The sequence below is a fragment of the Oryctolagus cuniculus genome, chromosome 17 (assembly GCF_964237555.1).
Source record: "Oryctolagus cuniculus chromosome 17, mOryCun1.1, whole genome shotgun sequence".
NCBI lineage: Eukaryota > Metazoa > Chordata > Mammalia > Lagomorpha > Leporidae > Oryctolagus > Oryctolagus cuniculus.
In genome coordinates, this window is record NC_091448.1 from 4,887,952 (window position 1) to 4,911,784 (window position 23,833).

The window sequence follows — 23,833 nt, forward strand, 5'->3', positions numbered from 1 at the left end:
AGACAGGGCAGTGGGTGGCACAGACCCAGGCTGCCAGGGAGACTCTCAGGGGCTCCAGGGGCTCAAGAGAAGGGAAGGGTGGGCATTTGGCCTCGCAGTTAGGGTGTCCTTGTCTTGCACAGAGCCTGGGTTCCATGCAACCCCAGGTCCTGACTCCAGCTTTCGCTAACGCAGGAAGCAGCAGGTGACAGCTCAAGTCCCTGGGTCCCTGCCACCCACGTGGGAGACCTGGATTGAGTCCCCGGCCCCGAGAGAGTCTGGGCCTGACCGCTGGCCTGGCTCTCCCCGCCGGCGGCCATGCTTACCATTGCACAGCACCCCGGAGGTGCGGGGGCACTGCACGTTGTCGTACTCGCAGAACTGGCCCTCGTAGCGGCCATCGCCGTAGCACACGCAGCGGCCGCACTGACACTCGCCGCGGCCCGAGCACGGCTTGTCCTCGCCGTCCCGCAGGCAGGGCTCGATGTCACTCAGTGAGCCCGTGGCGCAGGTGCAGGTGCTGCCGCTCCTGAGGGAGGAACCAGTCACGGCCACTGCCACTGCCCGGGAGGAAGCCACAGCCACGGCCCGGGAGGAAGCCGGGAACTCTACGGGCCCAGTGCTCGGAGCCTCAGTGCCGCAGTCCCTCGTCACCAGGGCCCCTTCCTTGCTGCTTGCTGGCCTCGTCACGGCCGGCTGCCGGGCGGCTGGAGCTCACAGCCCTCCCTGCCCCCGCTCAGGGGGGGACGCGTGTGCCTGGGTCACTACACTCAAGCAACCAGAGGCATGGAATGGGAAGGCAGTCTCCCTCCTGTACCTGCCTCCCAACCCCCAGCCCCCAGACCACTCCAGCAGCAACCACCCCTGCCTGTCTCCCCAGAGGGGCTGCATTTACCACCACCCAGGCACTGAGTTAGGGTCCAAGTGAAGCTGAAAATACAGTAGTGGAAAACCCACTACACACACCTAACCTACGAAACATCACGCTCCTACCTGCCCACACCACCCCCAACCTGCCCACATCACCCCCAACCTGCCCACATCACCCCCAACCTGCCCACATCACCCCCAACCTACCTACAAGATCCCCAACCTGCCTACATCACCCCCAACCTGCCTACATCACCCCCAACCTGCCCACACCACCCCCTACTTGCCCACATCACCCCCAACCTGCCCACATCACCCCCAACCTGCCCACATCACCCCCAACCAGCCCACACCACCCCAACCTGCCCACATCACCTCAACCTGCTCTGCTCAGCGTCACCCCTACCTGCTCAGCGTCACCCCTACCTGCCCACATCACCCCTACCTGCTCAGCATCACCCCTACCTGCTCAGCGTCACCCCCCACCTGCGCACATCACCCCCCTACCTGCCCACATCACCCCCCACCTGCCCACATCACCCCTACGTGCTCAGCATCACCCCTACCTGCCCACATCACCCCCCACCTGCCCACATCACCCCTACGTGCTCAGCATCACCCCTACCTGCCCACATCACCCCCCTACCTGCCCACATCACCCCCCACCTGCCCACATCACCCCCCTACCTGCCCACATCACCCCTACCTGCCCACATCACCCCCCACCTGCCCACATCACCCCCCACCTGCCCACATCACCCCTACCTGCTCAGCGTCACCCCTAGCCTGGCTGGAACAGATGCCTGACTGCTAACGTCCTGGCCAGATCCTGGAGAGAAGCCCCCTGAGTCGACGTCCGTGAGCCCGGGACCATCCATACACCCAGTGCTCTAAAGCGGATTCACCCAGCCCCCGCGGGCACACAGGGCGCGCCGAGGTCAGGGGCCTGCTGGGACGTCCCGGGTGCCAGGCTCCCCGGCCGCACTCACCAGCCCTCATCGCACACACAGTGGCCACACATGAAGTCTCCGTGGAAGTCACAGCGCGCCGACCGCACCTCCTTCTCCTGCAACGAGACATTGAGTAGACTGGGGTGGACAGGCCACCTGTCGCTGCCGCTGCCCCAGGGAGGGGTGGCCCAGGCCCTGGGACCGGGCTCGGTCCTGCGTGCCACCCGGCAGGGCCAGGCCGTACCAGCTCACAGGCACACGTGTCACAGATGATGCCCACGTCCATGCGGAGCCCGTCGGAGAAGGAGGGCTTCAGGTGCACGTTTCCTTTCTGGTCCTCTTCGGGCAGCTGACACACGTGCTTCCCATCCACGTCCTCCGCCGCCCGCAGCTGCACGAGGTACGTGCCCTGCAGGGCCCCCCCGCGGTGAGCAGAGGCAGGTGCAGCTCGCGGGCGACGGGGTCTCCCGGGGTGACGGAACCACCTCAGCCTGTTTACCCTCCCGGCACTCCCCGTGCGGATGAGGCTCTGGAACACCTGCCCTGCTCACCCAGGGGCTGGCCTGGGCGGGACCTGCCTGACTCCAGGGCGCGTGCTCTCAACCACTGCTTCAGACAGCGCCGCCCCTGGCAGGGCTGTACCCGTGCCCCTGCGCCCCCAGAGACGTACCACCTCCCCCCGCCGGATGTGGAAGGACCCAGTCTTTGTCTTCTGGAACATCTTGGAGGTGACCTCTGTCCGCAGGCCTCGGGGGCTGTCCAGGGCTCGGATGTCCAGGTTGGAGCGGATGCGCTGCGGGAAGGCGGCAGTCAGTGGGCTGGGGGAGCTGGGGCTCCCTGGCCTGGCCCGGCCCTGCTCCAAGCCCTGCCGGTCACGGGCAACTGGCGTGGTGTGGCTGAGTGTGGGGCTCACTGTGCCAGCGCCTGCCGGTGACTGTCCCGCCTGGGTGGGCTCCCCAGGGACGGCTAGAGACCCTTTCTCACCAACCCATCCTGAGGTCTTCAAAAAGTTCACAGAAAAAATGATTATGGAAAAGTTAACAAAACAAGCTATGCAAAGATTCCCAAACCGGGGGCATCATGATAACTGTATCTTTGGACTGCATTTCCCATGAGCTTTGGAAGCGCCTGTGTCTCTCAGCTGTGACACGGCAGCCCCTGTGCGCTGTGCGCCGTGAGCCCCTGCAGCCCGCCCGGCCCCGCACACTCACGTTGAAGGCTTCCTCCAGCAGCTCCACGATGTTGGACGAGTCCTCCTGCAGCACCCCCAGCGAGGACACGGGGAAATACGTGTGCAGCTTCTGCGGAGGGGAAGCCACGCACTAAGCACCTCCTGGGGTCCGGGCGAGCGTCTGGGATTAGCCCCACTTCCAAGACGGGGAAACCGAGGCCTGGAAGCTGCTGGCGTGTTCCAGAGCCCGCCCTTGTCCACCCCCCGACCGCTGGGGGACCGGGCTGGCGGGGGGGCATGGGATCTGCACTCCCCACCAGGGACTGCCTGGGGCCCCAAAAACTTCAGGAATGGAGGAGAGAAGGCGGCAGGAAGTTCCACGCTCCCCCTCCCTGCCCTGCCCGCCTCTGGCACGGCAGGGCCCGGGCCCCGCACCTCGTAGTAGCTGTAGGAGTAGTTGGTGACAGCGAAGATTGGGATGATGTTGTGCTTGGCGAGCAGGCGCACGAGGGTGGGCACGGACGGGTAGTCCTGGGTCCCGTACTGGGTGTAGGTGCCCGTGGCGTCCAGGTGGCACTTCTCGTCGTTGCGGTTCATGATCCCAGCCAGGACGTTGGCCCCGTCGGCCTCGTAGTGGAAGGCCGACTCAGTGGAAAACACCAGCAGGTGGGTGCTGTCCGGGCGCCAGCCGATGGCTCTCTGGGGAAGGCAGGGAGGGGCGGGCCATGCAGCTGGCTACCTGCCGAGCAGCGCTGAGGGCGGGTCCCTCCACGGGGCTGGGTGGAAGCCACGGGATTGACAGCCAGAGGGACACGTGCACACACGTGTGATGGTGTCCAAACCAGAGACCAGCGGCGGGGGAAGCGGCAACACATGCAGCATCCGTGCACACAGTGAACACTGCAGGCTCTGGGCTACTCTGCAAGTATGGTTTTTTTTTTTTTTTTTTTTTTTTTTTTTTTAAGATTTATTTTACGGAGACGGTGCCGCGGCTCACTTGGCTAATCCTCTGCCAGCATCCCATATGGCTGCCGGATTCTGTCCCGGTTGCTCCTCTTCCAGTCCAGCTCTCTGGACTGTGGCCAGGGAAGGCAGTGGAGGATGGCCCAAATGCTTGGGCGCCTGCACCTGCATGGGAGACCAGGAGGAAGCACCTGGCTCCTGGCTTTGGATCGGCACAGCACTGATCCATAGTGGCCATTTGAGGGGTGAACCAACGGAAGGAAGACCTTTCTCTCTGTCTCTCTCTCTCTCACTAACTCTGCCTGTCAAAAAAAAAAAAAAAAAGATTTATTTTACTTATTTGAAAGACCGAGTTACAGAAAGAAGTAGAGACAGAGAGAGAGAGAGAGAGGTTTTCCATTCCGCTGGTTCACTCCCCAGATGACTGCAACAACCAGAGCTAAGCTGATCTGAAGCCAAGAGCCAGGAGCTTCTTCCAGGTCTCCCACGTGGGTGCAGGGGTCCAAGGACTTGGGCCATCTTCTACTGCTTTCCCAGGCCATAGCAGGGAGCTGGATCTGAAGTGGAGCGGCTGGGACTCGAACCGGTGCCCATATGGGATGCAGGCACTGCAGGCTGGGGCTTTAACCCATTGCGCCGGCCCCACAAGTATGCTTTAACTGCATAGGAAAATATACACAATGTTAAATGCCAAAGGCTGGCTAAATAGGTACAGCCAAAGCTGGCATTGTGGTGTGGCAAGTTAAACCTCCACTCGCAATGCCAGCATCCCACACTGGGGTGTTGGTTCAAGTCCCGGCTGCTCCACTTCCAATCCAGCTCCCTGCTAATGCTCCTGGAAAAGCAGCAGACTTTGGCCCGAGTGCCTGGGCCCCTGGTACCCATGTGGGGACCAGGATGCCGTTCCTGGCTCTTGGCTTCAGCTCTGGGAGATACCTGGGGAGTGAACCAGCAGATGGACAATCTCTCTGTCTCTGTGTGTCACTCTGCCTTTCAATAAATAAATCTAAAAAAAAAAAAAATAGGAACAGCAGTACACTGCAAGATTTTAGAAAAATATATGGAATGACTTTAAAACTATTACAAGAGAAAATGCTTACGGTAGTGTTAAGTGAAAAACAAACGGTAAATTTCCGAGTAGAAACTACACGTATTCCACCACGTAAAATAAGGAAATGGAGTAAGATTCGCAGGTGGCTGTCAGCGGCTGGCTGTTTGATGGTGGAAAATGAAGGGCAACTTCTTTTCTTTGTTTTCTAAATTGTCTGTAAAGTGAATTTTTTTTTTTCCAGGCAGTTAGACAGTGAGAGAGACAGAGAGAGAGTTATAGACTGTGGGAGAGAGAGACTCAGAGAGAAAGGTCTTCCTTCCATTGGTTCACCCCCCAAATGGCCGCTACGGCCAGCGCGCTGTGCCGATCTGAAGCCAGAAGCCAGGTGCCTCTCCTGGTCTCCCATGGGGTGCAGGGCCCAAGCACTTGGGCCATCCTCCACTGCACTCCCGGACCACAGCAGAGAGCTGGCCTGGAAGAGGGGCAACCGGGACAGAATCCGGTGCCCTGACCGGGACTAGAACCCAGGGTGCTGGCGCCGCAGGCGGAGGATTAGCCTAGTGAGCCGCGGCGCCAGCTAGCGTTGTTTTGATGTACACATAAAGCAAGTGGCCACTTCAGCCGCCCAGCTCAGCTGGGTCCTGGGAGATTGGTTGGCAGGCTGGTCTCAGGGCACTGAAGAAGATTCCAGAACCCCACGGCGCACGTCTGCCTCACTGGCCAATACGAATGCAGGCACAGGCCGGGCTCCTCCGCCATGGAGCTTCTGAGCAAGGGCCACGCAGAGGGGCCGGGGGCCGGGGTCTCCGAGCCTGGCGGGGCAGGCCGCGGGCAGCTCACACGCGGCTGGGCTCACCGTGCACACGGCCGTCTGCACGATGGCGTCAAAGCCGCCCTCCGGAGCGTCCAGGTTGCCCGAGATCCGCTCTCCCTGCAGTTTGTCCCGGAACTCATCCGCGTCCTTGGTCAGGCTGATGACGTTCTTGAAGGAGAACGGAGGGTCACTGTTGGGCCAGGGCTCCTTCAACCTGCGCGGAGGTGGGCGGGAGGGCGAGCGTCAGGACGGGGAGGCTGGACACGCCCCGGGGGCCGCCACTCAGGTGACAGGAGGTGGGCCACACCGTCACGCACTTCTCAGGCCTCATGTCCGTCTGTGGGACGCTGACTTTGTCCACGAACTTGCCAAAGCCGATGGTGTAGTCACTGGTGAGCTTGCTCAGGACCTGGGCTGGGCATCAGCAAGACAGAGAGGGGACGGCTGCACCCCACACCCCAACGCGGACAGGGAGGAGGAAGAGGGAGAAGGGCCTTCTCTGGTTAACGCTTTGCGTGCAGAGCTGAGATCAAACACAGGTGCCCGCCAGGCCTGGGCCTGCCCTCAAGTCCCGAGGCCTGGGCCCCCCCCGAGATGGGGGCCTGGGGAGCCCTCAGATGTCCTGTCTCGCCCTGTGGGATGGGTGCAGCCATCCTGAGCCCCGGCCTCCCAGCAGCTGCCCTGCCAGCCGGCCGAGGGCTCCTCCCCTGCTGCCCTGAGTGGCCCACGCTCGCCCGCTGTACCCAGGTTCGACCCCATCTGCTTGAGGTTGTCCAGGTCGTCGGACATGGAGTTGGAGAAGTCCATGAGGATGTACAGGTCCACCGGGCTCTCCAGGGGCTCGAAGACTTGAAGCTCAAAGTGCCTCTCCTCGCCGGGCCGCAGCCGGATGTACATGCCCTGGGGGGACACCTGGCTACGCCGCAGCTCCGTGTCGATCTGGCTCTCCTGCACCCAGGGGAGGCGACCGCGGGCTGGAGGGCCACTCCGAGGCCCTGGGGACTCCCCCCCAGACCAGCCCCCCAGTGAGCGTGGGGAGCGCCCCACAGCCGCGGGCCCCACCCCCAGGCACCTCTGTGATCTGGAAGCTGCTCTCCATGATCACCACACTGCCCTGCCGGCAGCCGGCCGCCAGCAGCTCGGCCGGGGTGTTGCAGCGCCGCTCCGTGAACATCTGGCCAGAAGCAGACGTGGTCAGCAGGGGGCAGCGCCCATCCCCCACCCCACCCCGCCTGTCCCAACCTCAGATGCACTTCCCCTGGGGCTCCTGACCCTTGCCTCTCCCACACCCAGCTGGCCCAGGGCAGGGCGGAGGGTGTGGCAGAGGTGGACTTGGCCAGAGCCACGGAAGGGGCGTGGCCAGGCAGGGCACCTGCGCCTGCGCGATGGCCTAGGCTGACCCTGGCCGGCAGCTGCCCACCTCATCCGTGCAGTAGGCGCAGTCCTTGTCCACACGGATGCACTCTGTGCAGCTCTTCACTTGGGCCTTCTTGCAGCGGTTGGCTGGGGGCGGGGGCGGGGCAGACACATGGGGAGGGGTCCCAGCAGGGCCCAGAGCCCTTCCCACCTGCATCCTCCCCAGGGAGGGGTGGGGGCTCTCTCCAGATTTTACACAGGAAGAAGGAGAGGCCTCAGGCTATGTGGCCTGTCTCAGGTAGCACTGCTAGGAGCCAGCAGAGCCAGCTCGCAAACCTGGAACCTTGCGTCCATGTCCAGAGGGGAGGCCCGGGGTGCTGAGCCAGGTTCTCCGGTCTGACCTCCCTGGCCACGCCCCTTGTCCCTAACTGTCTCCCCCATCACAACTTATGTTTTCCAGTCCCAGAATCCTCCCCGGCTCTCTGAGCTCCTCCGGGACTTATATTCCTGGTGTCTAACACATGGCCCAGCGCACAGTAGGTCCTCAGGAAATGAATGCGGTTAAGCCCCAGAGTTTCCCCAAGGGTTACTGGATTCCTCTTGGTCTACTCAGTTAAAAATCACAGTAAGGACCTACTATGTGCACCCAACGTGCGCACAGTAGGTGGTCTCCAAGGTCCCAGACGATGTTGTACGGGAGGGGAAGCCCTGGAGTGCAGGATTTGCTGTTTTCCTGATGTAATATCCCCAGCATGGTCTATCTCAAGCTTCCGAAGCCACCGCAACTGACGTGAGTATGCAGGCGCCGGCTCGAGCCACTTGCCCACGGGGACGCCTCTCTCCCCTCCCATTCCCTCAAGCGTTGCACCCTCTTGGAGGCCTCGACACCTCCTGGGAGGCACCCACCCTCCTCCATCCTCAGACCCCCCCTTTCCTCCCTGGCTCCAGGCCAGCCTGTCACGATGCCCCCTCTGCGGGGTGCGGAGTTCCACGTTCTCCAGGGGTCGGCTGTTGGACGGCTGAGAGAGAAAGGGCAGTGTCTCCTGCCAGAGGGGCTGCAGGGGACTCACCCATGTCCCCGGGGAGGCAGGCGCTCAGCAGGGCTGCCAGCAGCAGCCTGGCCCACGGGCTGGGACGCGGCCTCGCCATCTCCTGCAGAAAAGCGACAGCTGACACGTGGTGCCTCTACACGGTGCCTGGCCGGGGCTGTCAGCTCCCAGGACCCCCGCAATGCTCCACGGGAGAGCCCACGCCAGCCAGTCCCACTGCACAGGTGTGGAGGCCGAGGCCCTGAGTGTTCCAGTGGTTAGCATGGCCAGCGGGGCTCCCGCCTCCTGTCTCCTCCACTGCTCGCCCCCTGCCCTGCCGTTCCTGCCTCTGGCCCCCAGAGACTCCCAGGCCTGCATCCTGCCCGGGGAAGCCCCTTCTGGCCTCTGGGGACCCTGGGCCCCCGGCTTGTCTCCGTGCCAGGTCTCTTGGTGCCAGCCTCCCCGGGGGCAGGCAGGGCCAATTCTTTTTATTTTTTTATTTTATTTTTTACTTTTTGACAGGCAGAGTGGACAGTGAGAGAGAGAGACAGAGAGACAGGTCTTCCTTTGCCGTTGGTTCACCCTCCAATGGCCGCCACGGCCGGCGTGCTGTGGCCGGCGCACCGCGCTGATCCGATGGCAGGAGCCAGGAGCCAGGAGGCAGGTGCTTTTCCTGGTCTCCCATGGGGTGCAGGGCCCAAGCACCTGGGCCATCCTCCCGGGCACTCCCTGGCCACAGCAGAGGGCTGGCCTGGAAGAGGGGCAACCGGGACAGAATCCGGTGCCCCAACCGGGACTAGAACCCGGTGTGCCGGCGCCGCAAGGCGGAGGATTAGCCTAGTGAGCCGCGGTGCCGGCCTGGCAGGGCCAATTCTGCTTTGCCTCTCAGAACCCAGTGAGCCTGACAGGGTCCCCTCCGTCCTGACCCACCAGGGCCCTAGGGTGAGCGGCTGCCCGGGGCTGGGCTCTGCTCTGCCTCTCTAGCCATGGGGTCTGAACCCCCTGCCTCACGCCCCACCTCCACCTGCCCTGGGGCTGAGTTTCTGGGGGCCCTGAGCAGTTCTCCTGCTCCCCCACACCGAGACAGCCAGCCCAGGGCCCCTGTCACTCTTCGCCTCGCTATGAAACCCTCAGCTCATCAGTGAGCTCCAAGGCAGGCCCAGGCAGCCCAGAGGACTTTCCAAAGCTAAGCAGCCTGATGCCTCCGGGAGGAGAGAAGCCGGCAGCCCACAGGGCCCCCCAGGCCCGCAGAGCCCAGGGCCAAGGCCAGGAGCCTCAGACTTCCCAGTGGCCCAATCTGGGGCTGTGCCCGCCGGCCCTCCCCTCCCGAAACCTTTCTCAGCCCCTGGCCTGGGAGGGTGAGGGCAGCCCCAGAGCCAGGGCCTGGGGGGAGGGGGGACTGAGGTCCCTACAGGGCTGCAGAGGCCCTGCCTGGGTGGAGGGCAGAAAGGCGCAGTCCCCTCCCTCGGAGGACGGATCTCCCCCAGGAGGCCACTAGCAGCTCTGGGCTCTTCCACAGGCAGAGCCAGCAGCCGGGCAGCCCAGCCTCCTGGGGGAAATGACTTCCTCACAGCCTTGGGGCATGGGCACCACACCCACATGCTACACAATACAGGCCTCCCCGGGGCACCATTAGCCAGGCAGGTGTGGGCACCGGGGGGCCAAGCCCAGCTCTTACTCACACCCACATGCACAGGCTGCACACGGTGTACATGACAGCGACGTGCACCCCAAACTCCCCAGGACTGTGACGTAATCCGCACAGCAGCCCACAGCGGAGAGAGGCTTGTGTGATGCCCACAGCCCAGACGGGAGGGGAGGCACACCAGGCTCGAGGGCCTCCCCACCCTGCAGCCACTGGGCTGCACCAGGACAACGGGGAAGCTCAACTCCTCTTTACAACGTTTGAACACAGTTGCCTAAATGGGAAACAATTTTACACAAAAGTGGATGGGAAGTCGGGGCCACCATGGGCTGGGCCAAGCACGCAGGACACCCACGCTCCAGGCCGCCCCAGACCCCACCGGGCTGCAGGGACTTGGAGGTCCCTGGGGGATGCGACTGCCACGCTGTCCCCCACACAGGGACACACACGTGACCCCCCCTGATGCAGAGGTCCCCATTCCTTCTCCCACCCCCCTGGCCGCCCCCCAGCACATCTGCACTTGCCCCCCAAAACCTCCCTCCTGCTTGCCCATCTCCCTGCCAGGGCCTCCCTCACCCTCCCCATCAGCTGCTAAGAGCTGCTGGTGGTCCCTGGCCCCTCGGCCGCTCTGTCACCTGTGGGGAAGCCAGGCCCTGGGAGAAAAACACCCCTGCCCTGCTGCCCCCTCTTGGTCTCTGGGAGGGAGACCCTCAGCCTCTGCTTCCAGCTCTGTTGGGGGCAGCAACGGCCATGCCACTTGTGCCCGGTCCCTGTGCTCAGCGAGGCTTGGGGACAGGAGGAGCCCTGTTCCTGCCCGTGGGGGCCATCTGGAGCCCGTGGGCCACATGGGGTCACCCCCGGGGCCGAGCAGCTGGGAAAGGGGCCAGCACTGGAGGCTGCAGACCTCAGGGCCGCTCGGGAAGTGAAGGGAGCTTCCTGGAGGAAGGGTCTGGAGCTGAGGAGGGCAGGCGTGGGCTTGGCCAAGAGGAAAGGCAGGGACTCCCCTCGGCCCAGACGGACCGCGGCACCACACCCAGAACCCTGTGTTTGCCTGGCAGGGTGCTGGCCCCGAGCTATTCTGCAAACCCCAGAGAGGCCCAGCCCTGCACACCTGCGGCCCCTTCCTCGGCCCACTGCCCCTGCACACCCAACTCCAGCCACCTCCGCCCAGGGTCTTAGAGGACCCCTTCTCTGGGAGCCCTGGGGCCTCTGCTCCCAACTGCCCCTGGGCACAGCCGGGCAGGCAGGGCACCTGCCCTGGGCAGCACGGAGAGGGAAGCAGGGCCTGCCAGACTTCAGGAAGGGAAAGAAGAAACAAAACCCGACCAGCTGCCCTGCGCGGCTTGCCCAGGCTACGGCACCCACTCCTCGCCGGCTCCGGTAGCCCGGGCAGACCCTGGGGGCTGGGGAAGTGCGGATCTGTGCCCTGCGCTGTCCCCGCTCTCCCCAGCCGGCCACTGGACCTACCTTGGCGCGGACTCGCGCGCTCCCCGCCGGGACTGAGCGCTCGGCGGCCGGGGGCTGCAGGCGCTCAAGCGGGCCCAAGGGTCCGGGGCGCGGGCTGCGGGCGGCGGCGGGCGGGGAGCGGGCAGCGCTTTATGGGGCGGGCTGCAGGTAGGAAGGAGGCGCTGGTGAGTCAGGAGCGCCGCATTCCTGCGCGCGGCACGCACCTGTCGGGGCAGGAGCCCGGGCGCCGCCGCCGCCGCCGCCGCCTCCGGGCCCGCCCCCCGGAAAGGGCTGCGGCTCCCGCGGCGCCGGCCCCGCGCCCCGACCGGCGGTGGCGGGGGCCGAGGGAGGAGCCGTGTCCTCTCTGTCCAGAGCAGCCCGGGCGCGCGCTCCGGGCTCGGGTGCCCAGGCTGGCTCGGGCTGGGGGCGGCCTCCTAGCCCCGCGCCCTCCAGCCCCCAGCCCCTGAGCTGCGAGCCACCGCGAGGCTGTGCCCCGCCGGCCGACCGGCGCGACGCCACCGCTGCGCGCACCGCGGCGCCCTCCCCGCTCCAGGGATGGGCCCGGGGATTGCCCCAGGTCCCAGCTCCGCTCTCTTCTGCACCGGGCCCTCTCTCGGGCTCCCGCTCCCGCCCCCACGCCGTGTCCGGAGAGAGGTCTGAGCAGGTGGTCGCCTGTGTGCCTGAGCCAGCTACTTACACCTCCTTCCTAAGTGAGTAGTTCCCGTGCAGAGACCACGCGCGGGCGTGGAGCGCACTCAGCGAACTGCTGCAGTCCGTGACAAGCTGAGGCACAGCCGTGAGCCTGCCCGCGGCCCTGTCCCAGGGCAGGCCGGCTCAGGGCTGCTGGTTACGCCCCGCTGGGCCGCCCTGAAGCTGCCGGCAGCCGCTAACCACGCAGCTCCGAGCCGCCTTAGCCAGGTTTACCCTGGTACCCTCATGCCTCCGTCACCTGCTCCAGGGGCCTTTCCCTGACCTCCTTGCACCCCAGGTGGCACTGTGTGTCCCCTTAGCCTGGGCACCCAGCCTTTCCCAAGCATTTGCCACCTTGGCTTGAACGTGATCGTCGCCCTGGACGGTGGGTGCCCTGCAGAGCCATCCCCGAGTCCCGCCAAGGCGAGCAGGGCGCCTGGAAAGCGGCAGGTGTCGCAGGAGAGCGTCGTGGCGCTGTCACTCGGCCTCCCGGGCCTCGGCGTCCCCAGCTGGAAACAGATTCGGGGCTGCACGCAGCGACTGTGGAGTCCTGCTCGCACACGTGTGAGCCATGGTCACCAGGGAGTCCTGCTCGCACACGTGTGAGCCACGGTCACGCGGCCGTGTCGCCCGGGCATCTGCGCGCCGTTCTGCCCGGGCCAGGTGCCCAGAGGCTCACTCCTGGGTCTGGGGAGTGTGGCTGGCAGGGGGTCCGGTGGGGGTGAAGCGAGCTGCTCCAGCAGGTGCCCAGTCCACTCTGGGCGAGGAGAACCGAGGGTGGCCGGACGCAGCCTGCACGAGGGACTTGGGTCTGCCAGCACCGCCGGTGGAGGCTGGGCTGGGTGACATACATCCTGCTAGGTGAGGGGCTGAAGCTGCCTCTTACAGGGAGGACCCAGGCCCGGGGGCGGGGCTCAGTGCCCGCTGGGATCAGCAGCCGCTCTGGGGGAGGGGTCATAGCAAAGCCCTTCGTGAGGCAGGGCTGGAGAGGGTCTCCCGGGGGAGGCCTTGCTAAGACAACATGGGATCCCTCAGGCTTCTGGGAGTCCAGGCATTTGTAGCTGGGAGGCTGCAGGTGAACCTGGGGAGAAGGTGCGTGACCTTCTGAGCTATGTGACAACTCAGGCCCATCTGATGGAGAGATTGTGGGGTTGCTGGGAAGAGGATCCGTAGCTCACACCGCCTTCCCCAGGGTTAAGAGTCATTGTCCTCCATGTTAACTGTAAACAGATAAAACCCCACTGTCTCATTCTGCTCCTTGGGGTCAGAGTCAGGCTGGCTTCCAGGGCAAGGGCTCCTGGCTTCGGTCTGGCACAGCCCTGGCCTCACGGGCCCCAGCTACTGCAGCCATTTGGGGAGTGAACCCGCAGGCCGATGAGCTTTCTGTGTCTCCTCCCCCCACCCTCTCTGAACTCGGCCTTCCCTGGAGTGCACGGCTTTAACCACAGGGCTCCAGGGATGTGCAGCGAAGCCACAATTCTTATGCCGCCCATGTGGGAGGCCTGAATTGAATTCCTGGCTTCTGGCCCAGTCTTGCCTGTTGCCAGCATTTGGGGAGTGAACCAGCAGATGGAAGACCTCTGTGTCATTGCCTTTGGCGGGGGGGGGGGGGGGGGAGTACTTGCGGGGTTGACAATGCTTTATCACCTGCCTATTTCCCAACAGCTTCCACTGGATGGTTTTAGCGTTTACTGGTAACCCTAGCCCGAATTGATAATTCTTTGGGGTTGAAGAATGGCGGGGGGTGGCACTGTGGTGCAGTGGGTATAGCTGTCACCTGTAGTGGCCCCCTGCACCCGTGTGGGAGACCCGGAGGAAGCTCCTGGATCCTGGCTTCGGATTGTCCCAGCTCCGGCCATTGCAACTATTTGGAAAGTGAACCAGCAGATGGAATATTCTCTCTCTCTCTCTCTCTCTCTCTGACTTTCAAATAATAAATAAATCAACCTTTAAAAACAAACAAAAGGGGCCGGTGCCATGGCTCTCTTGGCTAATCCTCCACCTGCGGCGCCGGCATCCCATATGGGTGCCGGGTTCTAGTCCCAGTTGCTCCTCTTCCAGTCCAGCTCTCTGCTGTGGCCTGGGAAGGCAGTGGAGGATGGCCCAAGTGCTTGGGCACCTGTACCCGCATGGGAGACCAGGAGGCACCTGGCTCCTGGCTTAGGATCGGCGTAGTTCCGGCCGTAGTGGCCATTTGGGGGGTAAACCAATGGAAGGAAGACCTTTCTCTCTGTCTCTCTCTCTCACTGTCTAACTCTATCTGTCAAATAAATAAAATCAGACAAACAAAAAAGAACATTCATAGTACAAACATCCATTTATTTATTTATATATTTTGGCCGGAGTTAGACAATGAGAGAGTTATAGACAGTGAGAGACAGAGAAACGTCTTCCTTCCGTTAGTTCACTCCCCTAATGGCTGCCATGGCCAGCACTGCGCCGATCCGAAGCCAGGAGCCGGGTGCTTCCTCCCGGTCTCCCATGTGGGTGCAGGGACCCAAGCACTTGGGCCATCCTCTGCTGCCCTCCCACCCTGGGCCACAGCAGAGAGCTGGACTGGAAGAGGAGCAACCGGGACTAGTACCCGGTGCCCCCAAACATCATCCTTTTAAAAAAATTTATTTGAAGAGAGAATTAGAGACAAGGAGAGATATCTTCCATCCATTAGTTCACTCCCCAGATGGCTGCAATGGCCAGGGCTGGGCCAGGCTGAAGCCAGGAGCCCAGAGCTTCTTCCAGGTCTCTCACATGCGTACAGGGACCCAAGGACTTGGGTGTCCTCTGCTGTGTTCCCAGGTGCATTAGCAGGGAGCTGGATCGGAGGTGGAGCAGCCGGGACACATATGGGATGCTGGCCCTGCAGGCAGTGGCTTAACCTGCTATGCCACAGTGCCAGCCCTACAAACTTCCTCTTGAAAAATGTACCCAATAACGCCACTCTCCCTCTCCCTGCCCCCAGCCCCTGGTATCCACCTTTGTATTTCCTGTCTATGAATTTGGCTGCTCTTTGTCTGACCGTGGACTTGGCCTCGTGTCCTCCAGGTCCATCCATGCGGAAGCTGGACGGGAACGCTCTCCTTTGAAGTCTGCGTGGGACTCCACTGCTGGCGAGCGCACGTTCTGCCGACGTGCCCTTCCGCGGACGGTTGCTTGGTTTGCTCCCAGCTCTTGGCTCTGTGAGTGATGTTGCTACGAACATGGATGTGTTCCTCCTTTAGGATGGACCCAGCGCTGGGACCTCTGGATCATAGAGCTCCATTTTTAATTTTTGGAGGACTGCCGTACTATTTTCTGTTCCATTGCACAATTCCATCAACAGCACAGAAGGGATAATTTTTATTTTTTTTAATAAAGATTTATTTATTTGAGAGGCAGAGTTACAGGGAGGGAGAGACACAGAGAGAGGTCTTCCATCCGCTGGTTCACTCCCCAGATGGCCGCAACAGCTGGAGCTGGACCAACACAAAGCCAGGAGCCAGGAGCTTCTTGCGGGTCTCCTACGCAGGTGCAGGGGCCCAGGGACTTGGGCCATCTTCTGCTGCCTTCCCAGGTGCAGTAGCAGGGAGATGGATTGGAGGTAGGGCAGCCAGAACTCCACCTGGCACTTACATGGACGCTGGCACTGCAGGTGGTGGCTTTCCCAGTTACACCACGGCAGCGGCCCCCGTTCTTGCTCTTTGCCATCTTGGAAGAGAGGACCTGAAAGAGGGGTGCTCAGTCTTTCACAGCTTCAGAGTAAGGAGTTTGTTCTTACATTCCTTTTTCTTTTAAATGTCACCAAGGGGGAAAGGACGTCCATCTTCTCATTTCTGATTCATCGTAGTCACTCTCTCCTCACCTTCAAGCATCATTGTGTGGCTATGGGGAAACCCTAAGGTTTCTGGACCAGCCCCTTCCCCAAGGAGCCCTTTGTGTGAGTAATCAAGGTCTGGCCACCATGTACGTTAGCTGCTGTTGGCTGTCGTTGCTTCTGATGGCACAGAGAAGGAAATGCCATGTATATATAAACTCTATACATATATTTAAAGATACATTCATTGCGGCTGGCACTGTGGCACGGTGGGTTAGACCACTGCTCGTGAGGCTGACACACCTACGAGCGTCAGTTCAAGTCCTGGCTGCTCCACTTCCCATCCAGCTCCTGCTAATGTGCCTGGGAAGTGCTTTGGTCCCCTGCCTCCCAGGGTGCAGTTCCAGGTTCCTGTCTTGGCCTGGCCCAGCCCCAGCCACTGTGGTCATTGGGGAGTGAACCAGCCGATGGAAGGTATCTCTGCCTTTTAAACAAAAGACACATTCATTTATTTGAAAGGTAGAGTGATGGGGGTGGGGGGAGAATGAGTATATGCTGGTTCACTGTCAAATGCCCACTGCTAGGGCCAGGCTGGAGCCCGAACTCCATGTGGTCTCCCACATGGTCGGCAGGGACTTAGTCCTTGAGCCATCCTCTGCTGTCTCCCAGGGTGTGCACCAGCAGGACGATGGACAGGAAGATGGAGTGGCCAGGACCCGAACCGGTCCTCTGTTACGCATCTCAAGTGGTGGTGGCTGAACTGGCTGAGACACAATGCCCACCCCGAGACTGGTCCTTCCAATTCGAATTCAACCCAGGGACTTCCCTTCTCACACTCTGGTATCTCTCCCGTCTGTACTTCCTCTCACACAAGGCACGTCCCACACTCTGGCTTTCATCTAATCTCTACTGAGGATCACTCCCAACCTGTCCACAGAGTCCTTCCTTGTACTCTTTTATGGTCCAATAACCCTTAAAAAAATCTATCATAGATTCCAAACATGTAGAAATTAGAATCAGAGACCTCCCCTGCTCGCCCCAGTACCCACTGCTGAGGCTTAAGGGCGGCCAGTGCACCACCCAGCCAGTCGAGGCATGCGGTGAGCGTGGGCCTGAGGGTCTGGAACTCAGTGCGGTGACAGCAGCAGAGGGAACACAGAGCAACTCCGCTGTCTGCCCAATCACCAGGTGCTCATCTCACGCCAGCTACCTGGGGGCACAGCGCTGTTTAAGGCTTGGTCTCTGCTCCCAACTAGGAGACACCAGCTGTCTCAGTGCTGCTATGCAGGCCACGGTGACAGGGCAGGGACGTGTCAGCCCTGAGGCAGGAGCGCCAGCAGCAGAGGCAGCACCCTAACTGCCAGGGCGGTGGGCAGGGGGTCAGCCTGCACGAAGGGGCCCTGTGCCAAGGTGTGGATGGAGCAGGGCCGTGCTGGTGAGGGCAGCTGAAGCCCTGACAGGTAGGGAGGTGGCAGAGCTGGTGGCCGCCTGTGCACAGCCGTCTGGACTCTCCCATGGATGGGGAGTGTGTGGCAGGGTGGGGTGGTCTGCCGTCTAAGGGGAGACCAGGAATGCAGGCAGTGTAACAGGTCAGGACTGGGGAAGTGACAGAGCGCAGCTGCGGGCCTGCGTGGATCACGAAGCCATCACCCAGACTGGAACCACCCAGAGGGGGTAGGGGCCCTGGGAGTGGGGGACGTGAGGGAGGGCATTCTGGGTGGAAATTGCACCCTCAGCAGCCGGGGAATCCGGTGTGGCGCCATTTCACACTGCGGGTGTTCAGAGGGACCAAAGGGCCTGCAGCCAACTCGCGTTTCCCACAGGGAGTGACAGCGCTTCCAGCTCGGGACCGCCCGACTCTAGGTCCCGTCCATCCTCACAGAGCGCACCGACCGGGGCCGGCCTCGGCTGTGTGGTCAACTCCCCACGGCCCTGGCCAGCTCCTCCCCTGGGCCTGCAACAGAAACTGGACTGGCCAGCAGACGTGTGCAGCACACGCCACCACACCTCCGTCCGCTTCCCGGCTGTGATCTACAGAGCCCCGGCCACCGGGGACAGCAGTGGGCAGCAGCTGTCCTGGGACTGCAGAGTCACCACCAGGCGGAGAAGGGGCACTTGTGACTCGGTTTTTATTTTGGGGCCCTCAGGGCAGAGGTCGCCACACTCCTCAGGCCACACAACAGCACCGGGCAGCTCCTCCACCTGCTCCACGGACGCAGCCCGGCTTCCTCCTCTGACACCCGGCCCTTCCGCCGGAGGAAGGGAAGCAGTCTTTCCCAGACTCGTGGCCGGGGGCGGCCGTTGAGCCCCAGAGGAGCCCAGTGTCCACTGGTGCTGCCCAGCGCTGCGGGGCAGAGATAACAACAGAGGAAGGGCGGGGTGGCCGGCCCTCCCTGGGGCGGCTCTCACACAAACAACACCGCCGCCAGCCCGGCCAGGAGGTGATTCATCTCCGCTGCGTGCAGACCCTGCCGGCCGAGCTGCCTGGGCACCAGGTGCCGTCGCCTCCCTCTGCGCAGCCGGGGGTCTCACTCCAGGCGTGTGGTACCTGGCTGACTTCCAGAGCCCGATGTCAAGAAGCAGTCTGGGGAGCGCTCGGCTGCACCTCCCCTGAGACCCTGCTGGGGTCGGGTCCGAGCGGCAGGTGGGGGCACACGGGGCCTCGGCCCCTCCTGGGCTCCCACCTGCCACACCACGAGGCAGGCGTGGAGAACCAGGGTGACTTCCTGGCTGTGCTCAGCAGTGCCACAGGCTTCTGTCACCCCACCGTCAACCCGAGGCAGTGACCCCCACTGAGGAGGCGCAGGGGCGCTTGGGCTTCCACACGTAGCAGCCTGCAGGAAAGGCCAGGCCGCGAACGTGGCGCTTTAATAGGCGGCAGACCCCACGTGGTATGTAGACACACTGGCCACAGCGCCCCCTCCTTGGCCGAGGGCCTTGCACAGGCCCTCTCACGGTCCCTGGGAGCAGGCTCCAGGATTCGCAATGTACAGTGTGGCGCCCTCCAGTGGGCAGCGGCCACTGGGGGCACAGTTCAGTCAAGTCCCGGCTCCAGAGTGGCCCCTGGTCACTGCTTTGCCTTCTTCACAATGGTGCCCACAGCAGAGATGACAGTGGTCTTGGAGCCGCTGGCGCTGGTGGTGACCGTGACGACGGCTGGCAGGGTGGCCGTGGTGGTGAGGATGGTGGGCTGAGCTATGGTCGTCACGGGGATGGCGGAGTCCCACTTGCTCTTTCTCTTCTGGGCATCTGGAAACAAGGCAAGGCGGTCACGCTCGAGCTGGCTCAGAAAGCACCACCCTCCTTCCCGCAGGCCGGGGGCGGGGGACAGATGAGTGAGCCTGGCCAGACAGCCGAGGGGCAGCACAGATGGGGCTCGACCCGGGCTCCAAGGCTGCTTCTCACACTTGGGGCTTAGAGGACATCACAGCAGGGGCCTGTGCTGCGGCCCAGCAGGTAAAACCACTGCCTGGGATGCCGGCATCCCACATGGGCACCGGTTCAAGTCCCAGCTGCTCCATTTCCAATCCTGCTCCCTGCTAATGTGCCTAGGAAACCAGTGAAAGACGACCCAAGTGCTTGGGCCCCTGCCACCCACGTGGGAGACCCGGATGAAGTTTTTTGTTCCTGGCTTCAAACTGGCCCAGCTCTGGCCGTGTGGTCCATTTGAGGAGTAAACCACTGGATGGAAGATTTTTCTCTCTCTGTAACTCTGCCTTTCAATAAATAAATCTAAAAAAAAAAAAAAAAAAAAAAAAGCACAGACAGCAGGCCCAACTGTGGCCCGGATCTGCAGGTGTCTGCCTGCCAGACGAGCCAGACAGCCCTTGCTCCGTGCTCCGTCTGGGTCTGGCCGGGAAGCAGAGCAGCCGGAGCTGGGACAGACTGCCTCGTACCTGCGACAGCCGTGCTGGCGGCGGTGGTGGTGGTGGCCGTGGCGTTGGTCGTGGTGCCTTTCTTGGTGCCCGTCACAAACTCAATCTGGCAGGGAGAGAAGACAGTGAGACCCCTGCAAAGCTGGGAACCCACTTCCTCACGCCACCCATCTGCCCCAGGGACAGGCGCTTGGCACCAAACAAAGGAAGCATTGAAAATCAACTCTGTGTGACCATCTAGGGGCGGGAGAAATGCTTAGGAAGGCCCAAAGGGACTTTTCACCACTCCTAAAACAGCTTTCCAGACTTGTACCCCTCCCGGCAGCACCAGGTTTTGGCACACACAGGCCTGGCACTCCCGGCCACAGCTGCCCCTCACATGCCCCTCACCCTCTAGCCCGGCCCCTCCTCCTTATGCCCAGGAGGCGGTGCCTGCCTGCACAGGGCAAGGACGCCCCTGTCCCCTGGTGCTGCAGACACGTCCCTGCACTAAGCCTGGGGTTCAGAAGGAGCGGGAAAGAGACAGGAGGAGACGCAGCACAGCTACGACGGAGAAGCCCAGTCATCCTCTGCTCTAGCGCCACAGTCCTCCCTGCAACCAGAGCCTCCGAGAGGTCTGCCAGCCAGCCCAGGCCCTGCAGTCGGGGGTGCCCCGGGGCTGCACTGCTGGGAGGAGGGTCAGGCCAAACCACAGGCGGGAGAGGCTGTGTCCTGGTGCCCAGCACTTATCTCTTGGAGATGTGACAGAGAATATAGTGTCCAGAGAACATTTTGGTTTCACAGCCAAACTTATGCTGCCCAAGGGACCCATTGGTGGGGAAGAAGCGGTACCCAGGACCCTAAGTGAGGGGTCACCTGGCCATCAGACTGGTGACCTACAGGAAAGCACCCAGGCAAGCCACGGTCAGTCCTGGAGGCCAAGAAACACACAGACTGCAGCAAGCTGGGGCCCTGCACTCTCAGAAGGAAACTTCCCTCCAGTCAGGTCAAGAGGGCACTGCCAATCTGAGACAAAGCCACAGGACTCTGAGCTGCGAGGGGTGGGGGGAGAAGACGGGAGGGAGGTGAGAGAGGACAAATGCAGCAGACAGCAGGACAAGAGCAGAGTGGCAGGAGGTGTGTGCAGGCTGAGCCACAGGGGCTGGGCTGCCAGCACCCGCCCAGTGCAGCAGGCGTGGCCGAGGCTGCTCAGAGCCTTCCTGTGTGGTGAGAGTGGGCAGGCACCCTGGGCTTAGCCAGCAGCTGTGTGCACTCCAAGCCCTCCCACCCAGCATGCCTGTCACCACTTACTTTGGTTCTCTCCTTCTTGGCCTTTTCCAATTTGTCCATTTCGATCTTCTGGGCCTTGGCTAGGGAGAGAAGACAGGCTGTGACTGAGGCAGCCCAGGAGCAGCTCTTGGCTAAAGGGGCCCAGCCCACTCTGCCCCACCGCCCTGTTCAGTGAACTGAAGACCCTTGTGGGCTTAGCGTCCTTTTGCACTAAGCCAGATGAAGTGCTAACACTAAGCTGGTGTGGAGCAGGGGCCTTAAACTCAAGGGCTTGAGGCCCACCTAGAAGGGTCACCTACTACTGACCTCTGGCTGACCAGTCCTCCCTGGGAATGCAGGCCCAAAGGGGAGTACAATCCCACTGGCCAAGAAACTGGAATTATAAATTTTTAGGTAAAGTGTTGGAAATGAATTCAGTGGAACAAGACACAATGAGTGTGGGCCAAACAAATCAGTTCTACAGGCCAGGATCTGGTCCATGGACTGCTAAGATCTACGGTTTAGGGGCCAGCACTGTGGTGTAGTGGGTAAAGCCGCACCTACAGTGCTGGCATCCCAAATGGGCGCCGGTTCTAGTTCAGGCTGCTCCACTTCTGATCTAGCTCTCTGCTGTGGCCTTGGAAAGCAGTAGAAGATGGCCCAAGTCCTTGGGCCTCTGCACCTGCGTGGGAAACCTGGAAGAAGCTCTTGGCTCCCGGTTTCAGATTGGCCCAGCTCCAGCTGTTGTGGCCATTTGGAGAGTGAACCAGCAGATGGAAGACTTCTCTCTCTGCCTCTCTGTAACTCTGCCTTTCAAATAAATAAATCTTTAAAAGGTATCACAGACAGGGCCGGTGCTATGGCGTAGTGGGTAAAGCCGCTGCCTGTAGTGCCAGCATCCCATATGGGCGCCAGTTCAGGTCCTGGCTGCTCCACTTCTGATTTGGCTCTCTGTTATGGCCTGGGCAAGTAGTAGAGGATGGCCCAAGTCCTTGGGCTCCTGTACCCGCATGGGAGACCCAGAAGAAATTCCTGGCTCCTGGCTTCGGATCGGCACAGCTCCAGCCATTGCAGCCAATTGGGGAATGAACCAGCAGATGGAGGACCTCTCTCTCACTCTCTGTGTAACTCCGACATGCAAATAAATTAATAAATCTTAAAAAAAAAAAAAAAAAAGGAATCACAGAAGACTCCTCCTGCGGCCCACTCCTAGTCCTTGGAGCAGCCTCTGGGCACTGGAGGACACACTGCCTTTCAACAAAAAAAAAAAAAAAAAAAAAAAAAAAAAAAAAAAAAAAAAAAAAAAAATAGACCTGCGGCTCAAGGGCCTGCAGCCTCTTCAATTCTTCCCAGTTCTGCCTAACGGGCCCTCAAGACACCACTGTGCCTGGTATCCTGCCCACGCCTGCCCGGCCCCTGCACTTTTCCAAGCTCAGCGTGAACACCACTTCCTCCGCGAGCCCTCCAACCCCTGCAGCAGGTCAGGCATCCCTGCTTGTCCCAGCTCCCCATCGTAAGCCTCGTCAGTGCGGGGATTACTGGCTCAGCCATCTGTCTCCTTCGCTGTATGACAGCCTTGTGAGTCAGGGATGGGGGCCCGTCTCATGAGACTGTGAAGGTGCTGCAGCCCCTTGGAGGCCCTCTGACATAGAGGAGACTCAGGAATGCGTGTGGCCTGGGTGACTGCCTGGCTGGACAGATAGGCAGGTGGGTAGATGGAAGGCAGGTTACCTAATGCCTCATAGTAGGAGTCCTCAGACCAGCCATGGGGGTCGAACATATCCTGAGAAAGAAAAGGTCAAAGCCACGATCAACTGGCAGTGTCAGGTGACAAGCCCCTTTCCCTTGAGTCTTTCCATAGACCTTCCTGGCCTGGAGCGCCTTCCTGTCACAGCACGAGGGTTCAACTGCGACCCCGGGCCTCCAGCTCCGGGGTAGATGCACCGCTCAGCACCCCCCAGCTGATCTGCAGGAGCAGTGAGCCCACACCTGGGCCCTACATATTCAGAGCTTCGCGGCCAGATCTGTAACTGGTGTCTCTCACTGGACTGCTTCAGAAAAGGAACACGAGCGAGATGGAGCCTCTTCCATCCAACCAGAACTGCTGTGCCACTGACCTTCCTGTGCAACTCCAGTGGAGCCGGCCCAGGGTCCAGGGAACCCCCCCACCCTCAGCCTGAGCACTGGACCCACCTTTGGGTAGTTGGTGCCGAGCTCGTCTATGGCACAGAACTGAATCAGCTTCTCATAGATGCTGCAAGGAGAACAAAACAGGCACTGAGCAGGCACTCGTCCCATGTCCCTGCCGACTCCCTGGGCGGAGTGGAAACCTCTCTGACCTCTAGACCCTGTTCAGCTGTTCCAACTTCCCAGCGGGAGGCCTGGCCCTGCCACTTCCGGCCTGCACCTGCCTGTGAAGTGGAGCTGCTGGCTGGGGGCTGGGATGAGCACAGGGTCAGGTGAAACGGCTCCGTCTTATCTGGGCGTCTCCGACCCTCAGTATGCAAGGCTAGGTCAGGCCTGCCACTCAGGCCCACGCAAGATCCACGCTGCCACTCACGTGCTCAATCCAGGTGTCACTTGTTCAAGGGCTGCAGAGTGAGAGCCACATACAGCTAGCTCTGTCCCGGACCCTCTCATCTGCGTGCAAAGCCAACTTTCCAGAGTTGGGAGAAGAACCCAGAGACTGGTCATCGGGCCCAACTTCCTCATCCTGGACTAGAGGACACTGGGACTTGTGAGGTCATGTGTGGCAGGAACGGAGCAGGCCAAGAAGCCATCCTGCCGCCCCCACTCCAGCCCAGCACCCTGGGCTCTCAGCTCACACACTGGTTTCTGGGTGGAGGCTGGACCTGACACAGTAGCCCCCGGCGGGGCTGGGACGGCCTGCTGGGTCTGAGTCTGGGGGAGTCTGAGCTCAGGTGAGACCTCAGCTGAGTCTATCCGCACTACCTCCC

At 61.6% G+C, this 23,833-nt stretch overlaps 2 protein-coding genes and 1 long non-coding RNA gene across 8 annotated transcripts in view; 1 reads left to right on the top strand and 2 right to left on the bottom strand.

Moving 5' to 3' along the window:
- The window catches only part of ITGB4 (integrin subunit beta 4), a 29,045-nt gene extending 16,956 nt beyond the window's left edge, over positions 1 to 12,089 (bottom strand). The window contains exons 1-13 of one of the 5 annotated variants that reach the window (XM_070060295.1): positions 11,971 to 12,089; positions 8,225 to 8,306; positions 7,219 to 7,301; positions 6,871 to 6,972; positions 6,542 to 6,746; positions 6,116 to 6,212; positions 5,841 to 6,012; positions 3,406 to 3,669; positions 3,011 to 3,100; positions 2,470 to 2,592; positions 2,044 to 2,208; positions 1,839 to 1,915; positions 306 to 508 (exon numbers count right to left, since the gene is read on the bottom strand). In XM_070060295.1, the coding sequence (XP_069916396.1) occupies positions 306 to 508; positions 1,839 to 1,915; positions 2,044 to 2,208; positions 2,470 to 2,592; positions 3,011 to 3,100; positions 3,406 to 3,669; positions 5,841 to 6,012; positions 6,116 to 6,212; positions 6,542 to 6,746; positions 6,871 to 6,972; positions 7,219 to 7,301; positions 8,225 to 8,303 (1,660 nt within the window). In that variant the 5' untranslated portion in view covers positions 8,304 to 8,306; positions 11,971 to 12,089. Of the gene's footprint in view, positions 1 to 305; positions 509 to 1,838; positions 1,916 to 2,043; positions 2,209 to 2,469; positions 2,593 to 3,010; positions 3,101 to 3,405; positions 3,670 to 5,840; positions 6,013 to 6,115; positions 6,213 to 6,541; positions 6,747 to 6,870; positions 6,973 to 7,218; positions 7,302 to 8,224; positions 8,307 to 11,294; positions 11,437 to 11,970 lie in introns of those variants that run through there. The other 4 variants (XM_070060294.1, XM_070060296.1, XM_070060297.1 and 1 more) reach the window with 4 other exon arrangements.
- Positions 11,593 to 15,331, top strand: LOC138846016 (uncharacterized). The gene is made up of 2 exons (XR_011383355.1): positions 11,593 to 11,983; positions 15,006 to 15,331. It is a non-coding gene; the product is annotated as an uncharacterized lncRNA (long non-coding RNA).
- A 2,534-nt stretch (positions 15,332 to 17,865) lies between these two features.
- SAP30BP (SAP30 binding protein) overlaps positions 17,866 to 23,833 on the bottom strand; it is a 38,798-nt gene continuing 32,830 nt past the window's right edge. For both annotated transcript variants that reach the window (XM_051838409.2, XM_051838410.2), the window contains 5 exons: positions 23,070 to 23,130; positions 22,608 to 22,659; positions 20,919 to 20,977; positions 19,650 to 19,734; positions 17,866 to 19,002 (listed from right to left, as the gene is read on the bottom strand). In XM_051838409.2, the coding sequence (XP_051694369.1) occupies positions 18,821 to 19,002; positions 19,650 to 19,734; positions 20,919 to 20,977; positions 22,608 to 22,659; positions 23,070 to 23,130 (439 nt within the window). In that variant the 3' untranslated portion in view covers positions 17,866 to 18,820. The remainder of the gene's footprint in view (positions 19,003 to 19,649; positions 19,735 to 20,918; positions 20,978 to 22,607; positions 22,660 to 23,069; positions 23,131 to 23,833) is intronic.